The following is a 20227-nucleotide window of genomic DNA, read 5'->3' as shown; positions in this document are numbered from 1 at the left end:
ACCTGCCGCAGTGGGTGACAGTGCAAAACACAGACATTGTACTTATCCTGAACTAGGTGGTATCTGCTGTATCTAAATGAACAGTTCTGCACCAGGAGATACCCAGTTCAGATGGGAGGGAAAAAATACTATATTAGGGGTGGAATGCAATTTCACAAATTCTTTAACAATCAACATAATTACATTTTGCATCAACTTTACAATATCTGTTTCAGTGAGAGGTGGTTATATAAAGTATTAGGAGCTAGGGGAAGCATTAGTTCATACCATTTTTTATAATGATTTACAGTAAGTAAAAAAATGTTTTACATCTGACACAGATGCAAGCAGCACAATAATAAGTTGACATTTTGATGATTTTCGGGATCTTTAGAAACAATTGACAAAAACTTTCATTTTATTTCACTAGAAATGCTAGCGTTTGTGTTTCCTTTATACAGAACTATGTATTTGTCATAGATATGAAGTGTGAAAATAGATACGATTGAAATGCATAAACATGGATTATTGTCATGCTTAATGTTACATTACTTGTATGTAACTTTAACAGAAAAGCAATTTTAAAATGTGCATGTACAGTAAATATTGATATATTTAACAGATAAAAATATATGCCTTCTATGTAAAGAAAAATAGCTTGTTTCACTAAAATATATTTTTGAACATTCCAAGTATATTTAAATACTATTGTATTGTATGTAGAAAAAACATATACTTCTTCCTTCTGTACAGCATGTTAATAGTCAGAGTTAACAAAGAAACAGCCTTGACTCTGCCAAGCCAATCACATACTTGTAACGTTTCTGTCTACTCCATCTAGGAAAGAACGTGAAGATAAAAAGGAAATTGTGCTGTACCCTTCACAGAGAAGAATGGAGTTTGGAGATTTTTACGCATTAAGACAGACAGTGTGGGGGTCTTGGCGTTTAGAAGTAGTTAATTCAATTAGACTACATATACATATAAATACATAGTAGGCACTCATGTCAAGAACAGAAATTGTGCACAGATGCTCTGTAGAAACCAATGATGCAAATACTAACAGTAACGTTTCTGTCCTCAAGTCCTGATAAAAGTCCCCCTGTTAATGCCAATAGTGATCCAGTATTCAAAAATGTCCACCTGATAAACGTTTCCTGTCGGTGCCTGTATCATGTTCATATTGATTAGATATATCTATCTGTCGAGAGAGATATTTCTATATAAAGCTCTGGTATACAGTATACAGCAATGTTAAGGATGCAAAGCCTTTCATCTTTTAACAAATTGTAAAAAAAATTGGTAGTTGCACTTTTGATCATACTGTATAAATATGCAATGCTGCTTTGAACAATGTGCAGTAAGTCAATTAAATTCAAGTTAAAAATTCTGAGCAATTAAATAACTAAAGGAACTTAATATACAGACACAGGGATTGGTATATCAGTCGATGTATTGTGACAACCAGCGAAATCCTTCCCCGTAGCCTTGTCTCTTTAGTATGCTACACATGAAGACTTCCAGAGGTCTGGTGTTCAATTGCTTAGGTGGGATTTTCCCCTACAAAAGGCAGGAAGAGACAATGATATATAAATAATAACAAAGACATAGTCATCAGCACAGCTCGGTGATAGAACAGGTCCATCTATGGAACAACCCATAGTATTAAGAACAACCTCTTTAAATTTCAACATTATAGTTTCAACTGAGAGTCTTCCTCTAAGTGAAGATACGTGATCATTTCAACTTGAATGGGCAACTTTGAAGCAAGTATCACTCTGGGTAAATAGCCTGTTTTATGAAGGATCCAATTAAATGTTTTACTGGATAAAAGTTCCCTCCCCTCAAAGTAAGTCAAAGGATTTCTCCCAAATCTCCCTTAACAGATTTCTCAGGGTGACCGGTATGCTCCTGTCTCAGAAGCTTAGGATGGGATACCATCTAGTAAAGTCAGTCTGATGTAACTGGTTTTCAAAGTCATATACTTTTCACAACGATGTAAATAACTATCATTTCAAACGTTGAATATCAATATCAGTGTTGCTGCCAAGAGAGTATATATATTTTTTTTTTTACTGTTTCACATGATACTGTATGAAAAGTATTCGAACTACAGCTTAAGAGTTGAAAATGTCACTGGTTATACCAGCAAAGCAGTGAGCAGAGACAGACAAAATAATGTGGGTAGTAACATAAAATGACATTGCTGCTCTGTATCTTCACAAAGGAACATTGTCCAAGTGAAACATTGCATTTTTAACAGATTAAATGTAGATGATGGACGCACTGTATTCGAATTAAAAAATACTTAGACTTGTCTGATTTTCAACATTTTTAACATGTAATGTTATCACAATGAGCACATGATGCTTCTGAGACTTTATTTTATTGATAAGATTGTTTGTCAGTACTCAAAGCTCCGTTTTTTGCTTGGCTAATCATGGCTTCATAATTAATGTGAAACGGGTAAAGACAAGTAGCTGACAGGTAGTAAAAATGTAGATATGTGGTTACTATAGGTTATCCCTAACAAAAATGTAAAATATTGAAAATATATATTTAAAAGATATAAAAAGAAAAAACATATCATTATCTTACATGTGTAATAGGGTACACAATATGTATCCTGAGGTCATCAGCATTTACATGGTACAAAGCGGAACATGTTGTCGATTCTATGTGATTATTCGGTTATGGTAAGTAGTCTCACAACTTCCGTTGTCTCAGCAACCAGCCACGGCCCCCGGCATATTCACCTTTATATTATAGCATATGTACTCTACACCAGGGGTGTACGAACTGGGAAGGGGGGGGGGGGGGCGCGGTGCTTACTGAGGCCACACACTCTTCCCCAGCCATTTCAATGAAATGCCGGGGGAGCACGCACGGCCTCTGTATGTTACCTTACCTTCTCTCCGGTGGCTTTTGGTGACGCGTTGCCATGCAACATGGCATCACATAACGTCGTGGGAGTCACATGACGTTGTGATGTCAGAAACGCTGGAGACAAGGTAAAGGGGGAGGTGAAGACTAAAAAGTTTGCGCCCCCCTGCTCTACACTTCAGCATACATACATGGGAACTGTGGTGGAAACTGAAGCAGAGCATGGGCCAGGACGTCCTGTAAGCTGGAGTGGACAGTGCAGACTATATAATACAGCGGTGAGAGCACTGGAGAGAGCTAGATGGTTGCAGAAACAACAGTTACTTCAAGAGTGATTGAATCTTTCTAAAGAAGCCAGTTACGCTGGTAAATTCAACATTTATTGTTAACCCGCAAGACTGGACTGTCCCATTAATTCACGGTTTGATGTGGCGCCTCTGAAAAGATGCCCATCACCTACATTTATTTTATTCTGTTCAACCTCTATAAAAAGAAAACTTCCTGTACCACCAGTTTTTTTTTACATTGGGTATAAAACATGTAGAACTTTATTTTATCTTTCTATATGTGCAACGTGTCAGAGATGAATGCTATGCCTATTAGCAATAGTTAAAGCAGCAAGACATGTTTCATTTAAAAAAAAAAAAAAAGTACAGGATTGAAGCAGGGGGTCTCCGGAGCGTAACTGTGATAATTTCAGCTCTGGGGAACCCAGGCTTCCAGAGATACAGCTGCAACTGCCGGTTGTGGACTGCTTGTCTTGAGAATTCTGCTCTTAAACCCATCCCACGATTTCTGCAGCCAGACTAATGGCCCATCAGATTAACACAGTGGGGGTCCCTGCATTTGAATGGGACTCACGCTGTGTGAATCCTACCGGGCGGTGAGTCCCAATCAAATGCAGGGACCCCCGCTGTGTTAACCTGATGGGCCATTACAGCCTGCTCTGGACCATCTCAAGAGTTACTGGGAGATGGTCACAGATTTTCCTTGGCAAGCAGTCTAAAACCAGCAGTGGCATCTGTACTTACCTGTAGTGATGCCGGTATGTCTGTGAAATTTAAATGTCCCAGTCACTTGGGCCAATAGGAAGCCACACCAGATGATGTCACGGGTTCCTATTGATCGGCATGACACCAGACATAAATGCCGCCATTTTGTTAGGCACACAGTTTCCTGGCTGCAAAGATATGGAGGTAAGTATCTCTGGAAGCAGGGAGTCCCCGGAGCTGAAATTAGTTCAATTCAGCTCTGGAAACCCCCTGAAACACTTCCGTAATACAAAAAGAAACAAAAATTAAACTTGTATTTCTGATTTAATTAATTGCTAATCTGGATGTCAACACACCCAGTGCACTAGGGTTAGCATTTCAATTAATTGCCAGGGGAGCGTGCGCAAGTCCTCTGTAACTCACCTGATCTCTGGCGGCTTCTGGCAACGTGTCGCCATGGCAACGCTGTGTCACATGACGCCACAGGGTCACATGACGTCGCTTTGCCATGGTAACAACAGAAAATACGGCGATCAAGTAAAGAGGGGGGTGCGATCAGCAGGGGAAAGCAGGCAGGGGGGTGCAGACATAAAAGTTTGCGCACCCCTGCACTATAGTATTTTTCTCACTGCCTCTGTTCTTGTCTCAAACACAGCATATATAAGCTTTGTATCAGTAGTAAGTAGGACCTTGTGTAACATTAGTGGTACTCACAGCATATGTGAGGAACCTTTGATAAATATCATACATATATCAATCTTGACCATTGGACTCTCAGCATGATGGGGTCTGTGTATCAAGGCAAAAGTGGTGCAAACAAAACTGCACAAGATGTATCAATGAAAAAACTCATTGATTTCAATAGGACTTTTTTCTCTGATAAATACGGTGCAGTTATTTTGTCACAGAAGTGCTCCCCTTTTCCTTGATAAATATGCCTTTATGTAGGAATCAAGCACAGTTACCTTCCCTGTTGTCTGGCCGTAGATTCCAAATATGTGCAGTAGCCTCTCTTCACTGATAGCCTCAGGCCTGTCAATTTTGTTACCGAGAAGCAGGATGGGAACACTGGAAATGGTTTCATCTGTCATTAACTCCTAAAGGTTGAGAAAGGATTATGATGAATGATATTGAACAATCGGAGTTATGCAAAGCTTTAAAAAAAAACACAAATAAAAAATGACAGATGCTAATGACCGAAAATAACGTCAGTCTTAAAATGTTTCAGGTTACTATATAACAAGAAGCACACTGACAGTCTAAATTATGTTCAAATATCACATACTGTATATAAAGCAGATGGAGCAGCCTTATGACTAGTGCATTGGTCTTTGGAGAGCAATACTTCTATTCACGATAGATTTAGTTACATGTGAATATCATTCTGTCACCTCATGCCACCAAAATGTGATTGGAATTTCTTCAGACAGGGAATAAATGTCCCTCTGTTACTCACGGTTGTGTACGCTGTCAGTGATATTACATAATAAATATTTCAATTACAATTATGATAGACTATGGGAACGTGAAGTGGGGATATTGCGGTGTGTGAGTTTGCACAGGAACAGCCCCCTATCTCACGCTCCCCTTATCGTTATTGGCTCTTTGATTAGGACAGGGTGGGATAAGGGTTAAAAAAAAAAAACCCCCACTTGATTGACCATTTCTGAGGCCTTTAAGAAATGTAATTTGTAATCAATTTCGAGTGAAACAAAAGTAACCAAATGTTTGTCCTTAGCACAGTAAGATTTAAGAAAAACAATTGGTTAGTTCAATTCTTTACCAAACGTTGTTTTTTGGCCGGCTTGGTGGGATTGCACCTTTAATACTTTACATTATTGGCAACAAAGTGGTAACACTGATCAAGTCGCGCCTTCCTCATTTTTGGTATCTATGAGACGGTTTGCCTTTTGCCTCTCTCTGAACATGCTGTACCTTTCAAGGTGCCAACCTCAGTAATTAAAAAAAAAAAAAAGGTTTTGTACTTCTGATACATACAGCCCCAGGGCTGTAATCTTTTATTGAAGAAAATATATTTTTCTTCTGATCCCAATGTAAAATTCAAGATGGCCACCAGGGCCTTTTATAATTCACCCCAGTGGAACACATATACCTATGCTATCCACCTCTTCTGCATCGGAATGCATACTGAGGACTTGCACAAGGACCCATGGCATAGTGGTTTAAGTGCTGGTTTTTAATACACAAGAGTGTGGCCTCAGTTTATCACTCCGTGCCTCCCCTAGATTATCTTGGGAAAGGAACCATCCCATAAGCAGTGTCAATGCATCAGAGAGAGCATGAAATACTTATTTCTGCATGCCAAAAATTTATACCAGCCTAAAAAGAATAAAACAATTACAATATGTACTTTCTGTGCATTACATTTCAGATCAATGCTTTTATATTTCCCTTCTTTCCACAATTATTAAACACATATTATTACCACACATTTATATTTATGTTTTTGTAGGTAGAGTTCAAAGCAAGAAGAAAGACCGGGACCACCAAGGAGAGACCTGGAGCATGGGTCTGCGGCCTACTTTGTAAATTGTGAATTATTTCAAAGTATATACACAGACATGAAAAAGAATGGTAAAGTGTCTACAAGGTAGTAACAGTTCAGAGAACGAATACTGTTTTTAGCATGTTTGCAATAATACAATGCTCCCGGAAGGAAAGCTCTCAGTCAGAAGTGACTAAAACCATTCGACTGCAAAGCATACTGGGTAACGTATGGAAAACTACTTTCAGGAACACTTGGTAGGAGAGAACAAGGATATCTCTTCATCTTCTATTTTTACTTTTTTCAAGAAACAAGTAAAAAAAAAAAGGATAATTTTATTTCTTTGGCACGTTCTGAGAAAAACTATGTCACATATAGAGAGAGTTGGCACATATGCCTGCAAAGTATTGCATTTATCGCTGGCCCTTCCAGCCCAGAAAAAGGTTAAGTGAAAAGTAAATAAGTTTCTCATATGAAATGTCAACAATAAGCAGGTGAGACAATTTCCCTTCAGGACCTAAGCTTTAGTGTACACGTTGTACTTATCCTGATATTTAACAGACTGAGTGGACCAACTTGGTTGCATAAATTATTATTATATTAATAAACTGTTATTATTTATGCTGACATTGTAATTAGAAATTTACAAAAATTAAATTAAGGATAATATATCTTTATTCCCTTATACGTTTTTAACCTTACACTTGATCTCCTCCATTTTTCCCTCCATCCTTCCTTTGCCCCTCTCTCAATTCCTGTGCTTCTCATCACCATGTTAACCACCTGCCCTATTCTCCACTTAAACCCAATTCCTCACCCTCTCCTTTGCCATGTTCTCCCATCTCCACTCTACCCTTTCTCCCCTTTACCCAAACATCACTTTCAGCCTGACTCCCTCCAACTATTCTGGCTACAGAAAACCAGGCTATGCGTGAGGCTTCAATGTGAGGAGATTTAGCATCTCCAGCACTGCACTCTTTCTAACAAAGATAGAGGAGACTATCAGTGTGCCTGTGGATGAGTGCATGGGAGGAAGCCGTGTGTCACATGGATGTGAGAGAGGAACAGCAGTGTGTCACATGGATGTGAGAGAGGAACAGCAGTGTGTCACATGGATGTGAGAGAGGAACAGCAGTGTGTCACATGGCTGTGAGAGAGGAACAGCAGTGTGTATCATGGATGTGAGAGAGGAACAGCAGTGTGTATCATGGATGTGAGAGAGGAACAGCAGTGTGTCGCATGGATGTGAGAGAGGAACAGTAGTGTGTCACATGGCTGTGAGAGAGGAACAGCAGTGTGTCGCATGGATGTGAGAGAGGAACAGCAGTGTGTCGCATGGATGTGAGAGAGGAACAGCAGTGTGTCGCATGGATGTGAGAGAGATACAGCAGTGTGTCGCATGGATGTGAGAGAAATACAGCAGTGTGTCGCATGGATGTGAGAGAGGAATAGCAGTGTGTCACATGGATGCGAGAGAGGAACAGCAGTGTGTCGCATGGATGTGAGAGAGGAACAGCAGTGTGCCACATGGATGTGAGAGAGGAACAGCAGTGTGTATCATGGATGTGAGAGAGGAACAGCAGTGTGTCGCATGGATGCGAGAGAGGAACAGCAGTGTGTATCATGGATGTGAGAGGAACAGCAGTGTGTCGCATGGATGCGAGAGAGGAACAGCAGTGTGTCGCATGGATGCGATAGAGGAACAGCAGTGTGTCGCATGTATGTGAGAGAGGAACAGCAGTGTGTCGCATGGATGTGAGAGAGGAACAGCAGTGTGTCACATGTATGTGAGAGAGGAACAGCAGTGTGTCGCATGGATGTGAGAGAGGAACAGTAGTGTGCCACATGGATGTGATATAGGAACAGCAGTGTGTCGCATGGATGCGAGAGAGGAACAGCAGTGTGTCGCATGGATGCGAGAGAGGAACAGCAGTGTGTCGCATGGATGTGAGAGAGGAACAGCAGTGTGTATCATGGATGTGAGAGAGGAACAGCCGTGTGTCGCATGGATGCGAGAGAGGAACAGCAGTGTGTATTATGGATGCGAGAGAGGAATAGCAGTGTGTCGCATGGATGCGAGAGAGGAACAGCAGTGTGTATTATGGATGTGAGAGAGGAACAGTAGTGTGTATTATGGATGTGAGAGAGGAACAGCAATGTGTATTATGGATGTGAGAGAGGAACAGCAGTGTGTCGCATGGATGTGAGAGAGGAACAGCAGTGTGTCGCATGGATGTGAGAGAGGAACAGCAGTGTGTCGCATGGATGTGAGAGAGGAACAGCAGTGTGTCGCATGGATGTGAGAGAGGAACAGCAGTGTGTCGCATGGATGTGAGAGAGGAACAGCAGTGTGTATTATGGATGTGAGAGAGGAACAGCAGTGTGTCGCATGGATGTGAGAGAGGAACAGCAGTGTGTCGCATGGATGTGAGAGAGGAACAGCAGTGTGTCGCATGGATGTGAGAGAGGAACAGCAGTGTGTCGCATGGATGTGAGAGAGGAACAGCAGTGTGTCGCATGGATGTGAGAGAGGAACAGCAGTGTGTCGCATGGATGTGAGAGAGGAACAGCAGTGTGTCGCATGGATGTGAGATAGGAAAAACAGAGTGTCGCATGGATGTGAGAGAGGAACAGCAGTGTGTATCATAGATGTGAGAGAGGAACAGCCGTGTGTCGCATGGATGCGAGAGAGGAACAGCAGTGTGTCGCATGGATGTGAGAGAGGAACAGCAGTGTGTATCATGGATGTGAGAGAGGAACAGCAGTGTGTCACATGGATGCGAGAGAGGAACAGCAGTGTGTCACATGGATGCGAGAGAGGAACAGCAGTGTGTCGCATGGATGTGAGAGAGGAACAGCAGTGTGTCGCATGGATGTGAGAGAGGAACAGCAGTGTGTCGCATGGATGTGAGAGAGGAACAGCAGTGTGTCGCATGGATGTGAGAGAGGAACAGCAGTGTGTCGCATGGATGTGAGAGAGGAACAGCAGTGTGTCGCATGGATGTGAGAGAGGAACAGCAGTGTGTCGCATGGATGTGAGAGAGGAACAGCAGTGTGTCGCATGGATGCGAGAGAGGAACAGCAGTGTGTCGCATGGATGTGAGAGAGGAACAGCAGTGTGTATCATGGATGTGAGAGAGGTACAGCCGTGTGTCGCATGGATGCGAGAGAGGAACAGCAGTGTGTCGCATGGATGCGAGAGAGGAACAGCAGTGTGTATCATGGATGTGAGAGAGGAACAGCAGTGTGTATTATGGATGTGAGAGAGGAACAGCAGTGTGTCGCATGGATGTGAGAGAGGAACAGCAGTGTGTCGCATGGATGTGAGAGAGGAACAGCAGTGTGTCGCATGGATGTGAGAGAGGAACAGCAGTGTGTCGCATGGATGCGAGAGAGGAACAGCAGTGTGTATTATGGATGTGAGAGAGGAACAGCAGTGTGTATTATGGATGTGAGAGAGGAACAGCAGTGTGTATTATGGATGTGAGAGAGGAACAGCAGTGTGTTGCATGGTTGTGAGAGAGGAACAGCAGTGTGTCGCATGGATGTGAGAGAGGAACAGCAGTGTGTATTATGGATGTGAGAGAGGAACAGCAGTGTGTCGCATGGATGTGAGAGAGGAACAGCAGTGTGTCGCATGGATGTGAGAGAGGAACAGCAGTGTGTCGCATGGATGTGAGAGAGGAACAGCAGTGTGTATCATGGATGTGAGAGAGGAACAGCCGTGTGTCGCATGGATGCGAGAGAGGAACAGCAGTGTGTATTATGGATGCGAGAGAGGAATAGCAGTGTGTCGCATGGATGCGAGAGAGGAACAGCAGTGTGTATTATGGATGTGAGAGAGGAACAGTAGTGTGTATTATGGATGTGAGAGAGGAACAGCAGTGTGTATTATGGATGCGAGAGAGGAATAGCAGTGTGTCGCATGGATGCGAGAGAGGAACAGCAGTGTGTATTATGGATGTGAGAGAGGAACAGTAGTGTGTATTATGGATGTGAGAGAGGAACAGTAGTGTGTATTATGGATGTGAGAGAGGAACAGCAATGTGTATTATGGATGTGAGAGAGGAACAGCAGTGTGTCGCATGGATGTGAGAGAGGAACAGCAGTGTGTCGCATGGATGTGAGAGAGGAACAGCAGTGTGTCGCATGGATGTGAGAGAGGAACAGCAGTGTGTCGCATGGATGTGAGAGAGGAACAGCAGTGTGTCGCATGGATGTGAGAGAGGAACAGCAGTGTGTATTATGGATGTGAGAGAGGAACAGCAGTGTGTCGCATGGATGTGAGAGAGGAACAGCAGTGTGTCGCATGGATGTGAGAGAGGAACAGCAGTGTGTCGCATGGATGTGAGAGAGGAACAGCAGTGTGTCGCATGGATGTGAGAGAGGAACAGCAGTGTGTCGCATGGATGTGAGAGAGGAACAGCAGTGTGTCGCATGGATGTGAGAGAGGAACAGCAGTGTGTCGCATGGATGTGAGATAGGAAAAACAGAGTGTCGCATGGATGTGAGAGAGGAACAGCAGTGTGTATCATGGATGTGAGAGAGGAACAGCCGTGTGTCGCATGGATGCGAGAGAGGAACAGCAGTGTGTCGCATGGATGTGAGAGAGGAACAGCAGTGTGTATCATGGATGTGAGAGAGGAACAGCAGTGTGTCACATGGATGCGAGAGAGGAACAGCAGTGTGTCACATGGATGCGAGAGAGGAACAGCAGTGTGTCGCATGGATGTGAGAGAGGAACAGCAGTGTGTCGCATGGATGTGAGAGAGGAACAGCAGTGTGTCGCATGGATGTGAGAGAGGAACAGCAGTGTGTCGCATGGATGTGAGAGAGGAACAGCAGTGTGTCGCATGGATGTGAGAGAGGAACAGCAGTGTGTCGCATGGATGTGAGAGAGGAACAGCAGTGTGTCGCATGGATGTGAGAGAGGAACAGCAGTGTGTCGCATGGATGCGAGAGAGGAACAGCAGTGTGTCGCATGGATGTGAGAGAGGAACAGCAGTGTGTATCATGGATGTGAGAGAGGAACAGCCGTGTGTCGCATGGATGCGAGAGAGGAACAGCAGTGTGTCGCATGGATGCGAGAGAGGAACAGCAGTGTGTATCATGGATGTGAGAGAGGAACAGCAGTGTGTATTATGGATGTGAGAGAGGAACAGCAGTGTGTCGCATGGATGTGAGAGAGGAACAGCAGTGTGTCGCATGGATGTGAGAGAGGAACAGCAGTGTGTCGCATGGATGTGAGAGAGGAACAGCAGTGTGTCGCATGGATGCGAGAGAGGAACAGCAGTGTGTATTATGGATGTGAGAGAGGAACAGCAGTGTGTATTATGGATGTGAGAGAGGAACAGCAGTGTGTATTATGGATGTGAGAGAGGAACAGCAGTGTGTTGCATGGTTGTGAGAGAGGAACAGCAGTGTGTCGCATGGATGTGAGAGAGGAACAGCAGTGTGTATTATGGATGTGAGAGAGGAACAGCAGTGTGTCGCATGGATGTGAGAGAGGAACAGCAGTGTGTCGCATGGATGTGAGAGAGGAACAGCAGTGTGTCGCATGGATGTGAGAGAGGAACAGCAGTGTGTATCATGGATGTGAGAGAGGAACAGCCGTGTGTCGCATGGATGCGAGAGAGGAACAGCAGTGTGTATTATGGATGCGAGAGAGGAATAGCAGTGTGTCGCATGGATGCGAGAGAGGAACAGCAGTGTGTATTATGGATGTGAGAGAGGAACAGCAGTGTGTATTATGGATGTGAGAGAGGAACAGTAGTGTGTATTATGGATGTGAGAGAGGAACAGCAGTGTGTCGCATGGATGTGAGAGAGGAACAGTAGTGTGTCGCATGGATGTGAGAGAGGAACAGCAGTGTGTCGCATGGATGTGAGAGAGGAACAGCAGTGTGTCGCATGGATGTGAGAGAGGAACAGCAGTGTGTCGCATGGATGCGAGATAGGAACAGCAGTGTGTATTATGGATGTGAGAGAGGAACAGCAGTGCGTATTATGGATGTGAGAGAGGAACAGCAGTGTGTATTATGGATGTGAGAGAGGAACAGCAGTGTGTCGCATGGATGTGAGAGAGGAACAGCAGTGTGTCGCATGGATGTGAGAGAGGAACAGCAGTGTGTATTATGGATGTGAGAGAGGAACAGCAGTGTGTCGCATGGATGTGAGAGAGGAACAGCAGTGTGTCGCATGGATGTGAGAGAGGAACAGCAGTGTGTCGCATGGATGTGAGAGAGGAACAGCAGTGTGTCGCATGGATGTGAGAGAGGAACAGCAGTGTGTCGCATGGATGTGAGAGAGGAACAGTAGTGTGTATTATGGATGTGAGAGAGGAACAGCAGTGTGTCGCATGGATGTGAGAGAGGAACAGTAGTGTGTATTATGGATGTGAGAGAGGAACAGTAGTGTGTCACATGGATGCGAAAGAGGAACAGCAGTGTGTCACATGGATGTGAGAGAGTAACAGCAGTGTGTCACATGGATGTGAGAGAGGAACAGCAGTGTGTCGCATGGATGTGAGAGAGGAACAGCAGTGTGTCACATGGATGTGAGAGAGGAACAGCAGTGTGTCGCATGGATGTGAGAGAGGAACAGCAATGTGTCGCATGGATGTGAGAGAGGAACAGCAGTGTGTCGCATGGATGTGAGAGAGGAACAGCAGTGTGTCGCATGGATGTGAGAGAGGAACAGCAGTGTGTCGCATGGATGTGAGAGAGGAACAGCAGTGTGTCACATGGATGTGAGAGAGGAACAGCAGTGTGTCGCATGGATGTGAGAGAGGAACAGCAGTGTGTCGCATGGATGTGAGAGAGGAACAGCAGTGTGTATCATGGATGTGAGAGAGGAACAGCCGTGTGTCGCATGGATGCGAGAGAGGAACAGCAGTGTGTCGCATGGATGCGAGAGAGGAACAGCAGTGTGTATCATGGATGTGAGAGAGGAACAGCAGTGTGTCACATGGATGCGAGAGAGGAACAGCAGTGTGTCACATGGATGCGAGAGAGGAACAGCAGTGTGTCGCATGGATGTGAGAGAGGAACAGCAGTGTGTATTATGGATGTGAGAGAGGAACAGCAGTGTGTCGCATGGATGTGAGAGAGGAACAGCAGTGTGTCGCATGGATGTGAGAGAGGAACAGCAGTGTGTCGCATGGATGTGAGAGAGGAACAGCAGTGTGTCGCATGGATGTGAGAGAGGAACAGCAGTGTGTCGCATGGATGTGAGAGAGGAACAGCAGTGTGTCGCATGGATGTGAGAGAGGAACAGCAGTGTGTCGCATGGATGTGAGAGAGGAACAGCAGTGTGCCGCATGGATGTGAGAGAGGAACAGTAGTGTGCCACATGGATGTGAGAGAGGAACAGCAGTGTGTCGCATGGATGTGAGAGAGGAACAGCAGTGTGTCGCATGGATGCGAGAGAGGAACAGCAGTGTGTATCATGGATGTGAGAGAGGAACAGCCGTGTGTCGCATGGATGCGAGAGAGGAACAGCAGTGTGTCGCATGGATGTGAGAGAGGAACAGCAGTGTGTCGCATGGATGTGAGAGAGGAACAGCAGTGTGTCACATGGATGTGAGAGAGGAACAGCAGTGTGTCGCATGGATGTGAGAGAGGAACAGCAGTGTGTCGCATGGATGTGAGAGAGGAACAGCAGTGTGTCGCATGGATGTGAGAGAGGAACAGCAGTGTGTCGCATGGATGTGAGAGAGGAACAGCAGTGTGTCGCATGGATGTGAGAGAGGAACAGCAGTGTGTCGCATGGATGTGAGAGAGGAACAGCAGTGTGTCGCATGGATGTGAGAGAGGAACAGCAGTGTGTCGCATGGATGTGAGAGAGGAACAGCAGTGTGTCGCATGGATGTGAGAGAGGAACAGCAGTGTGTCACATGGATGTGAGAGAGGAACAGTAGTGTGCCACATGGATGCGAGAGAGGAACAGCAGTGTGTCGCATGGATGCGAGAGAGGAACAGCAGTGTGTCGCATGGATGTGAGAGAGGAACAGCAGTGTGTTTCATGGATATGAGAGAGGAACAGCCGTGTGTCGCATGGATGCGAGAGAGGAACAGCAGTGTGTCGCATGGATGTGAGAGAGGAACAGCAGTGTGTATCATGGATGTGAGAGAGGAACAGCAGTGTGTATCATGGATGTGAGAGAGGAACAGCAGTGTGTCGCATGGATGTGAGAGAGGAAAAGTAGTGTGCCACATGGATGTGAGAGAGGAACAGCAGTGTGTCGCATGGATGCGAGAGAGGAACAGCAGTGTGTATCATGGATGTGAGAGAGGAACAGCCGTGTGTCGCATGGATGCGAGAGAGGAACAGCAGTGTGTCGCATGGATGCGAGAGAGGAACAGCAGTGTGTATCATGGATGTGAGAGAGGAACAGCAGTGTGTATTATGGATGTGAGAGAGGAACAGCAGTGTGTCGCATGGATGTGAGAGAGGAACAGCAGTGTGTCGCATGGATGTGAGAGAGGAACAGCAGTGTGTCGCATGGATGTGAGAGAGGAACAGCAGTGTATCGCATGGATGTGAGAGAGGAACAGCAGTGTGTATTATGGATGTGAGAGAGGAACAGCAGTGTGTCGCATGGATGTGAGAGAGGAACAGCAGTGTGTCGCATGGATGTGAGAGAGGAACAGCAGTGTGTCGCATGGATGTGAGAGAGGAACAGTAGTGTGTCGCATGGATGTGAGAGAGGAACAGCAGTGTGTATTATGGATGTGAGAGAGGAACAGCAGTGTGTCGCATGGATGTGAGAGAGGAACAGCAGTGTGTCGCATGGATGTGAGAGAGGAACAGCAGTGTGTCGCATGGATGTGAGAGAGGAACAGCAGTGTGTCGCATGGATGTGAGAGAGGAACAGCAGTGTGTATTATGGATGTGAGAGAGGAACAGCAGTGTGTCGCATGGATGTGAGAGAGGAACAGCAGTGTGTCGCATGGATGTGAGAGAGGAACAGCAGTGTGTCGCATGGATGTGAGAGAGGAACAGCAGTGTGTCGCATGGATGTGAGAGAGGAACAGCAGTGTGTCGCATGGATGTGAGAGAGGAACAGCAGTGTGTCACATGGATGTGAGAGAGGAACAGTAAGGGGTATCATGGATGTGAGAGAGGAACACTAGTGTGCCCCATGGTTGTGAGAGGAACAGTAGTGTGCCCCATGGTTGTGAGAGGAACAGTAGTGTGCCCCATGGTTGTTTGTGTGTAAGTAAGGCAAAGCAGTATAACTAAAGAATGGAACAGACAAGCACAATCTGTATAAGTAAATGTAATTGGCCCAATAGATAAAACAATAACTGCTCACTTATACATGAGTAAAACTCGACGGATGTGTGTGAGGAGCGCGGGTACTGGCACCTCCACTGTTGGCTCGATCACTTGGTGGGTAGGATTCTATCCCGTCTCAGACTCTCCCTTGCCGGCGTCCTGCACCGGCTCTTGGGAGTTCCCGAAGTCTCGCGGGATTCCTCCTTCGTCACTTCCGGGTTGCGTGCGCACTGTTACTCCGCTCCACCGGTCTCCTCCTCTTCTAAGGCTGAGCTGAGACAGGATGCTACGCGATGTGCGCGCGTTCGTCACTCTTTCGCTTTGTTGTGTGGGAGTTTTCAAACTGAAAACGACACCCGGCGGCGAAGTACAGCGTTGACACCGCTGCACTTGAAGGAGACAACTGAAGTTGTAATTTCAAGTGGCAGCCGGGTCACGTGTACTTTTTAATTCCGCCTCCAATCACGTCATTCTGTCTGCTAGGGATGGGCACACATAGCCCAGCAGAGAGGCGCAGACGTGCGGTAGTGTAGCAGCCTGTCTGAGCTCAGCCTAAGCATCCTTCCGCTGGAGCGAGGGATCAGGATTCCTTTGGCAGTATGCCTCAGTCTTTAGTGCTCCTCCAGTACCATTAACCCTACGTGTTTCGCTCTTTAGGTGCGTCTCCTTTGGAACTCCCGAGACACGGTGCAGGACGCCAGCAAGGGAGAGTCTGAGACGGGTTAGAACCCTACCCACGGGTGATCGAGCATACCGCGGAGGTGCCAGTACCCGCGCTCCTCACACACATCCGTCGAGTTTTACTCACATGTAAGTGAGCAGTTATTGTTTTATCTATTGTGTCTATTGCATTTACTTATACTGGCTGTGCTTGTCTGTTCCATTCTTTTGTTTCACTTTCCAAGGTTCCCCCCGGATGGGGGTTGCTGGACTTTGAACCTGATTACCCTGGTCTTTACAGACTGAGCACGCCAGTATTAATTCACTACCCCTAGTATTAGTCTAGTTGAGCATGGTATAATATGTGTGTATAAAGCAGTATAACTGGTGGGCAATATTGTTCCTTATGGATGTATGTGCATGGCTTGTGAATGTGTGAGTGAGGGAAAGCAATATGCCTCATGGATGTGAGAGAGGGGCAGTAGTGTTCCCTGTGGATGTGAGAGAGGGGCAGCAGTGTTCCCTGTGGATGTGAGCGAGGGGCAGCAGTGTTCCCTGTGGATGTGAGAGAGGGGCAGCAATGTTCCCTGTGGATGTGAGAGAGGGGCAGCAGTGTTCCCTGTGGATGTGAGAGAGGGGCAGCAGTGTTCCCTGTGGATGTGAGAGAGGGGCAGCAGTGTTCCCTGTGGATGTGAGCGAGGGGCAGCAGTGTTCCCTGTGGATGTGAGAGAGGGGCAGCAGTGTTCCCTGTGGATGTGAGACAGGGGCAGCAGTTTTCCCTGTGGATGTGAGAGGGGCAGCAGTGTTCCCTGTGGATGTGAGACAGGGGCAGCAGTTTTCCCTGTGGATGTGAGAGGGGCAGCAGTGTTCCCTGTGGATGTGAGAGAGGGGCCGCAGTGTTCCCTGTGGATGTGAGAGAGGGGCAGCAGTGTTCCCTGTGGATGTGAGACAGGGGCAGCAGTTTTCCCTGTGGATGTGAGAGGGGCAGCAGTGTTCCCTGTGGATGTGAGAGAGGGGCAGCAGTGTTCCCTGTGGATGTGAGAGAGGGGCAGCAGTTTTCCCTGTGGATGTGAGAGGGGCAGCAGTGTTCCCTGTGGATGTGAGAGAGGGGCCGCAGTGTTCCCTGTGGATGTGAGAGAGGGGCAGCAGTGTTCCCTGTGGATGTGAGACAGGGGCAGCAGTGTTCCCTGTGGATGTGAGCGAGGGGCAGCAGTGTTCCCTGTGAATGTGTAAGTGGGGATAATGTAGTGTAACCTGTGGGTGTATATGAGGAGCAGTGAGGCAGTAGTAGGCCTGTGGGCATATAACGGGAAGAGGGAGGAGTGGAGAAGCAATGTGTCCATGTGCCCCAAGTCAATGTATGCTTCAATATGTAAACAAAAACAAAAAAGGAGAGAGAGAGAGAGAAAGCAGTGGCATAGAGCACTGCAGAAATGTGAGTAATTTATTACATAATACTCGACAGTGAGAACGTTTAGGGAATTTGGAACACACTTAACATGGTGGCAAACCCTGAGGATGCCGTTTAATTCTTGAGATAAGCGTGTGGTACTGTGCAGACTCAATGAAGAGCAATATTGTGCTGTACTAGTAAGCGTTTCATCTACTTACAACAAGTTCTGTTTTCGATTCCAACAGCCGTTCTTGGTCCGCACAGTCAACAAGAAACACAATGCCATTAATGGCAGGGAGGTAGTTTTTCCACACTCTGCGAGCTGCACAACAAGATAAGAAAGGCAAAGTTTGACCTGTATGAATTATTGTCTGTTACGCATCGTTTAATATATAATCCAGGATCTTTAAAAGAAATAATAATAAAATAATGAGTAACATACTCTTCAGCGGACTCCACAGAATATATAAACTGACTAAGCAGTCTTCTGCCATAAGACACCTACCAGCCCTAAAAAAACATCCTACAGATCATCGGTGTCTCCCAGTGTCAGGTAGTGTCTTATAACAAAAGACTGCTTAGTAAATAACTTTCATTCGGATGTTTGACAATATTTAAAAAAATAATAAGGTAAATAAAAGCAATCCTAGCGCCATGTTCAGCAAGTATAAGAGATGAGTGTAGCATGTGTTTGCATTATAATCTAAGGCCTAAGCTCTGCACCTATTGGCTCTCCCTGCTATTCAGGGTCAGCCTCGCCAACCAGGAGTGACCCAGACCGCTTCCGTGCTGTCCGCCTTGACTCCAGCCTGTGTCCTAACTTTGCACCTTTGCCACCTGCCCTGACCTCTGCCTGGATTACGACTACTCTATAGGAATCAGTCCTCTGGCTCTGGTCGGTGATGATATACCCCTACCTCAGCCCTGCGGGTCCGCTTCCTGCCGGAGATGAACAGATTACACGTTGCATGAGACTAACATGGACCCCGCTAAGGTAGGGAGGGTGTTGTCCCTCCGGGGCCAACACCTGGAGACTCACTCTAATCACCTACTTACATTGGAAGGGAAGATGGACACAATCTCAGCTATGCTGCAGTCCCTCTGTGGTCAAGCCTGCACTTCAAAGCCTGCTCCTAACCATTTTTCTTTCTCTGATTCCCCTGCAATGTCTGAGGTCCCTTTCACTGATTATAAGGTTCCTGCTTTAAAGACAGATTTACTGCTCACTCATCCCTGTGCAGCGACTGATGTGCCCATTCCTGATTTCATGGCACCCCCTTCAAAGACAGACGCACTCCTCTTGGATTTCCTTGCAGTGCCTGATGTACCTGTTCCTAGTTCCTGTTCTTCAGCTATGGGGACTGGCGTACTTCTTTCTGATTGCCCTTCGGTGTCTGGGGCTTCCTCTGCGGATTCTGTGCCAACCACTGCAGAAACAAGTTTCCTGCATATTGATTCTCCTGCAGGAGTCCGATGTGTCTATAGCAGGTTCCAAGGCTACGACGTCCAAGACAGGTTTGCTGCTCAACGATTCCGTGGCATCTGCTTTCCGATGCCCACCTGCCCAGGGGTACTGGTCTCCTACTGTCGGCCGATCCAACGGCAGTGAACTACTTCATCACCTCAACGGTCAGATACGTTGCTATGTGTGACTGGACTGGACCTTGACGAGAGGATTGTATCTGTGCCTTTCTTTGGGTCCCCACAGTCTCTACTCATGCTGTCCTCTGGCCGGATTCAACCTGTGGCAGAAAGTTCTCATGAACTTTTACATGCTGATTACTCCACCAGAACGTTTTGTTTCTGATTCCGACCAACCGTCTGTGCTTCTTACTCCGTACTCTGAGACTATTAGAGAAATTTGCATCCGTCTTGCGGCCTTCTGACAGGCACAGGCTGTATAAACCTGAGTCTCCAGTTTTTCTACCACTCTGCATGTCCAAGTATTCTGACTCTCATCATGGGCTGGTATCTATATATACAGAAACAGCTGAGCAACAAGCGTTGGCCTATGTGTTGACGATGCCTGTGATGTTACCGATTCTTCTTATGAGGCATTCTACATATGTAGTGTGACGGTTAGGTGGTAACCAGGCTAACAATAAAGGTTTAAGCCTGGTTGGTTACCTCTGATCCATGTATTGGGGTTCGGAGTGTCAGATCTTGAACCCAGTGATTGTATCTGCATTGTATGAAATGATGCGACAATAAAGAATTTGTGTTTTTACCTTTCCAGGAGTGCAGGCAAGCAGAGATTGCTAGGCTATGAGTTTCAAGAGGGGTTTTATGGAGAAAGTCTTGTTAAAATGTGCCTAGCTAGTCGGGTTCCAAAGTTGCTGGATACCCCAAAAATGTACCCAGGAATCAGGTCGGATTCCCAGATACATTGAGGCACATTGCTCCTGCAAAATCTCCCCTTGAAAACGCTTGCGCAATTCACCGTTAGGCTTCCCTGCTTCAGCACAGACTAGAAAGGTAAACGAGGCATAGGGATGTGAGGTATCCCAGAATTTGTCAAGGGGTCCCTAGGTTACGG

At 46.1% G+C, this 20227-nt stretch overlaps 1 protein-coding gene across 6 annotated transcripts in view; it reads right to left on the bottom strand.

The window, feature by feature from the left end:
* Positions 1-256: 256 nt before the first annotated feature.
* SAR1B (secretion associated Ras related GTPase 1B) overlaps positions 257-20227 on the bottom strand; it is a 55070-nt gene continuing 35099 nt past the window's right edge. For all 6 annotated transcript variants that reach the window (XM_075601149.1, XM_075601151.1, XM_075601147.1 and 3 more), the window contains 3 exons: positions 17910-18013; positions 4820-4951; positions 257-1539 (listed from right to left, as the gene is read on the bottom strand). In XM_075601149.1, coding sequence (XP_075457264.1) covers positions 1423-1539; positions 4820-4951; positions 17910-18013 — 353 coding nt within the window. In that variant the 3' untranslated portion in view covers positions 257-1422. The remainder of the gene's footprint in view (positions 1540-4819; positions 4952-17909; positions 18014-20227) is intronic.

The sequence above is a fragment of the Ascaphus truei genome, chromosome 5 (assembly GCF_040206685.1).
Source record: "Ascaphus truei isolate aAscTru1 chromosome 5, aAscTru1.hap1, whole genome shotgun sequence".
Taxonomy (NCBI): domain Eukaryota; kingdom Metazoa; phylum Chordata; class Amphibia; order Anura; family Ascaphidae; genus Ascaphus; species Ascaphus truei.
The sequence above is the reverse complement of the archived record's forward strand: the minus strand, read 5'-3'. Positions and strand labels throughout refer to the sequence as shown.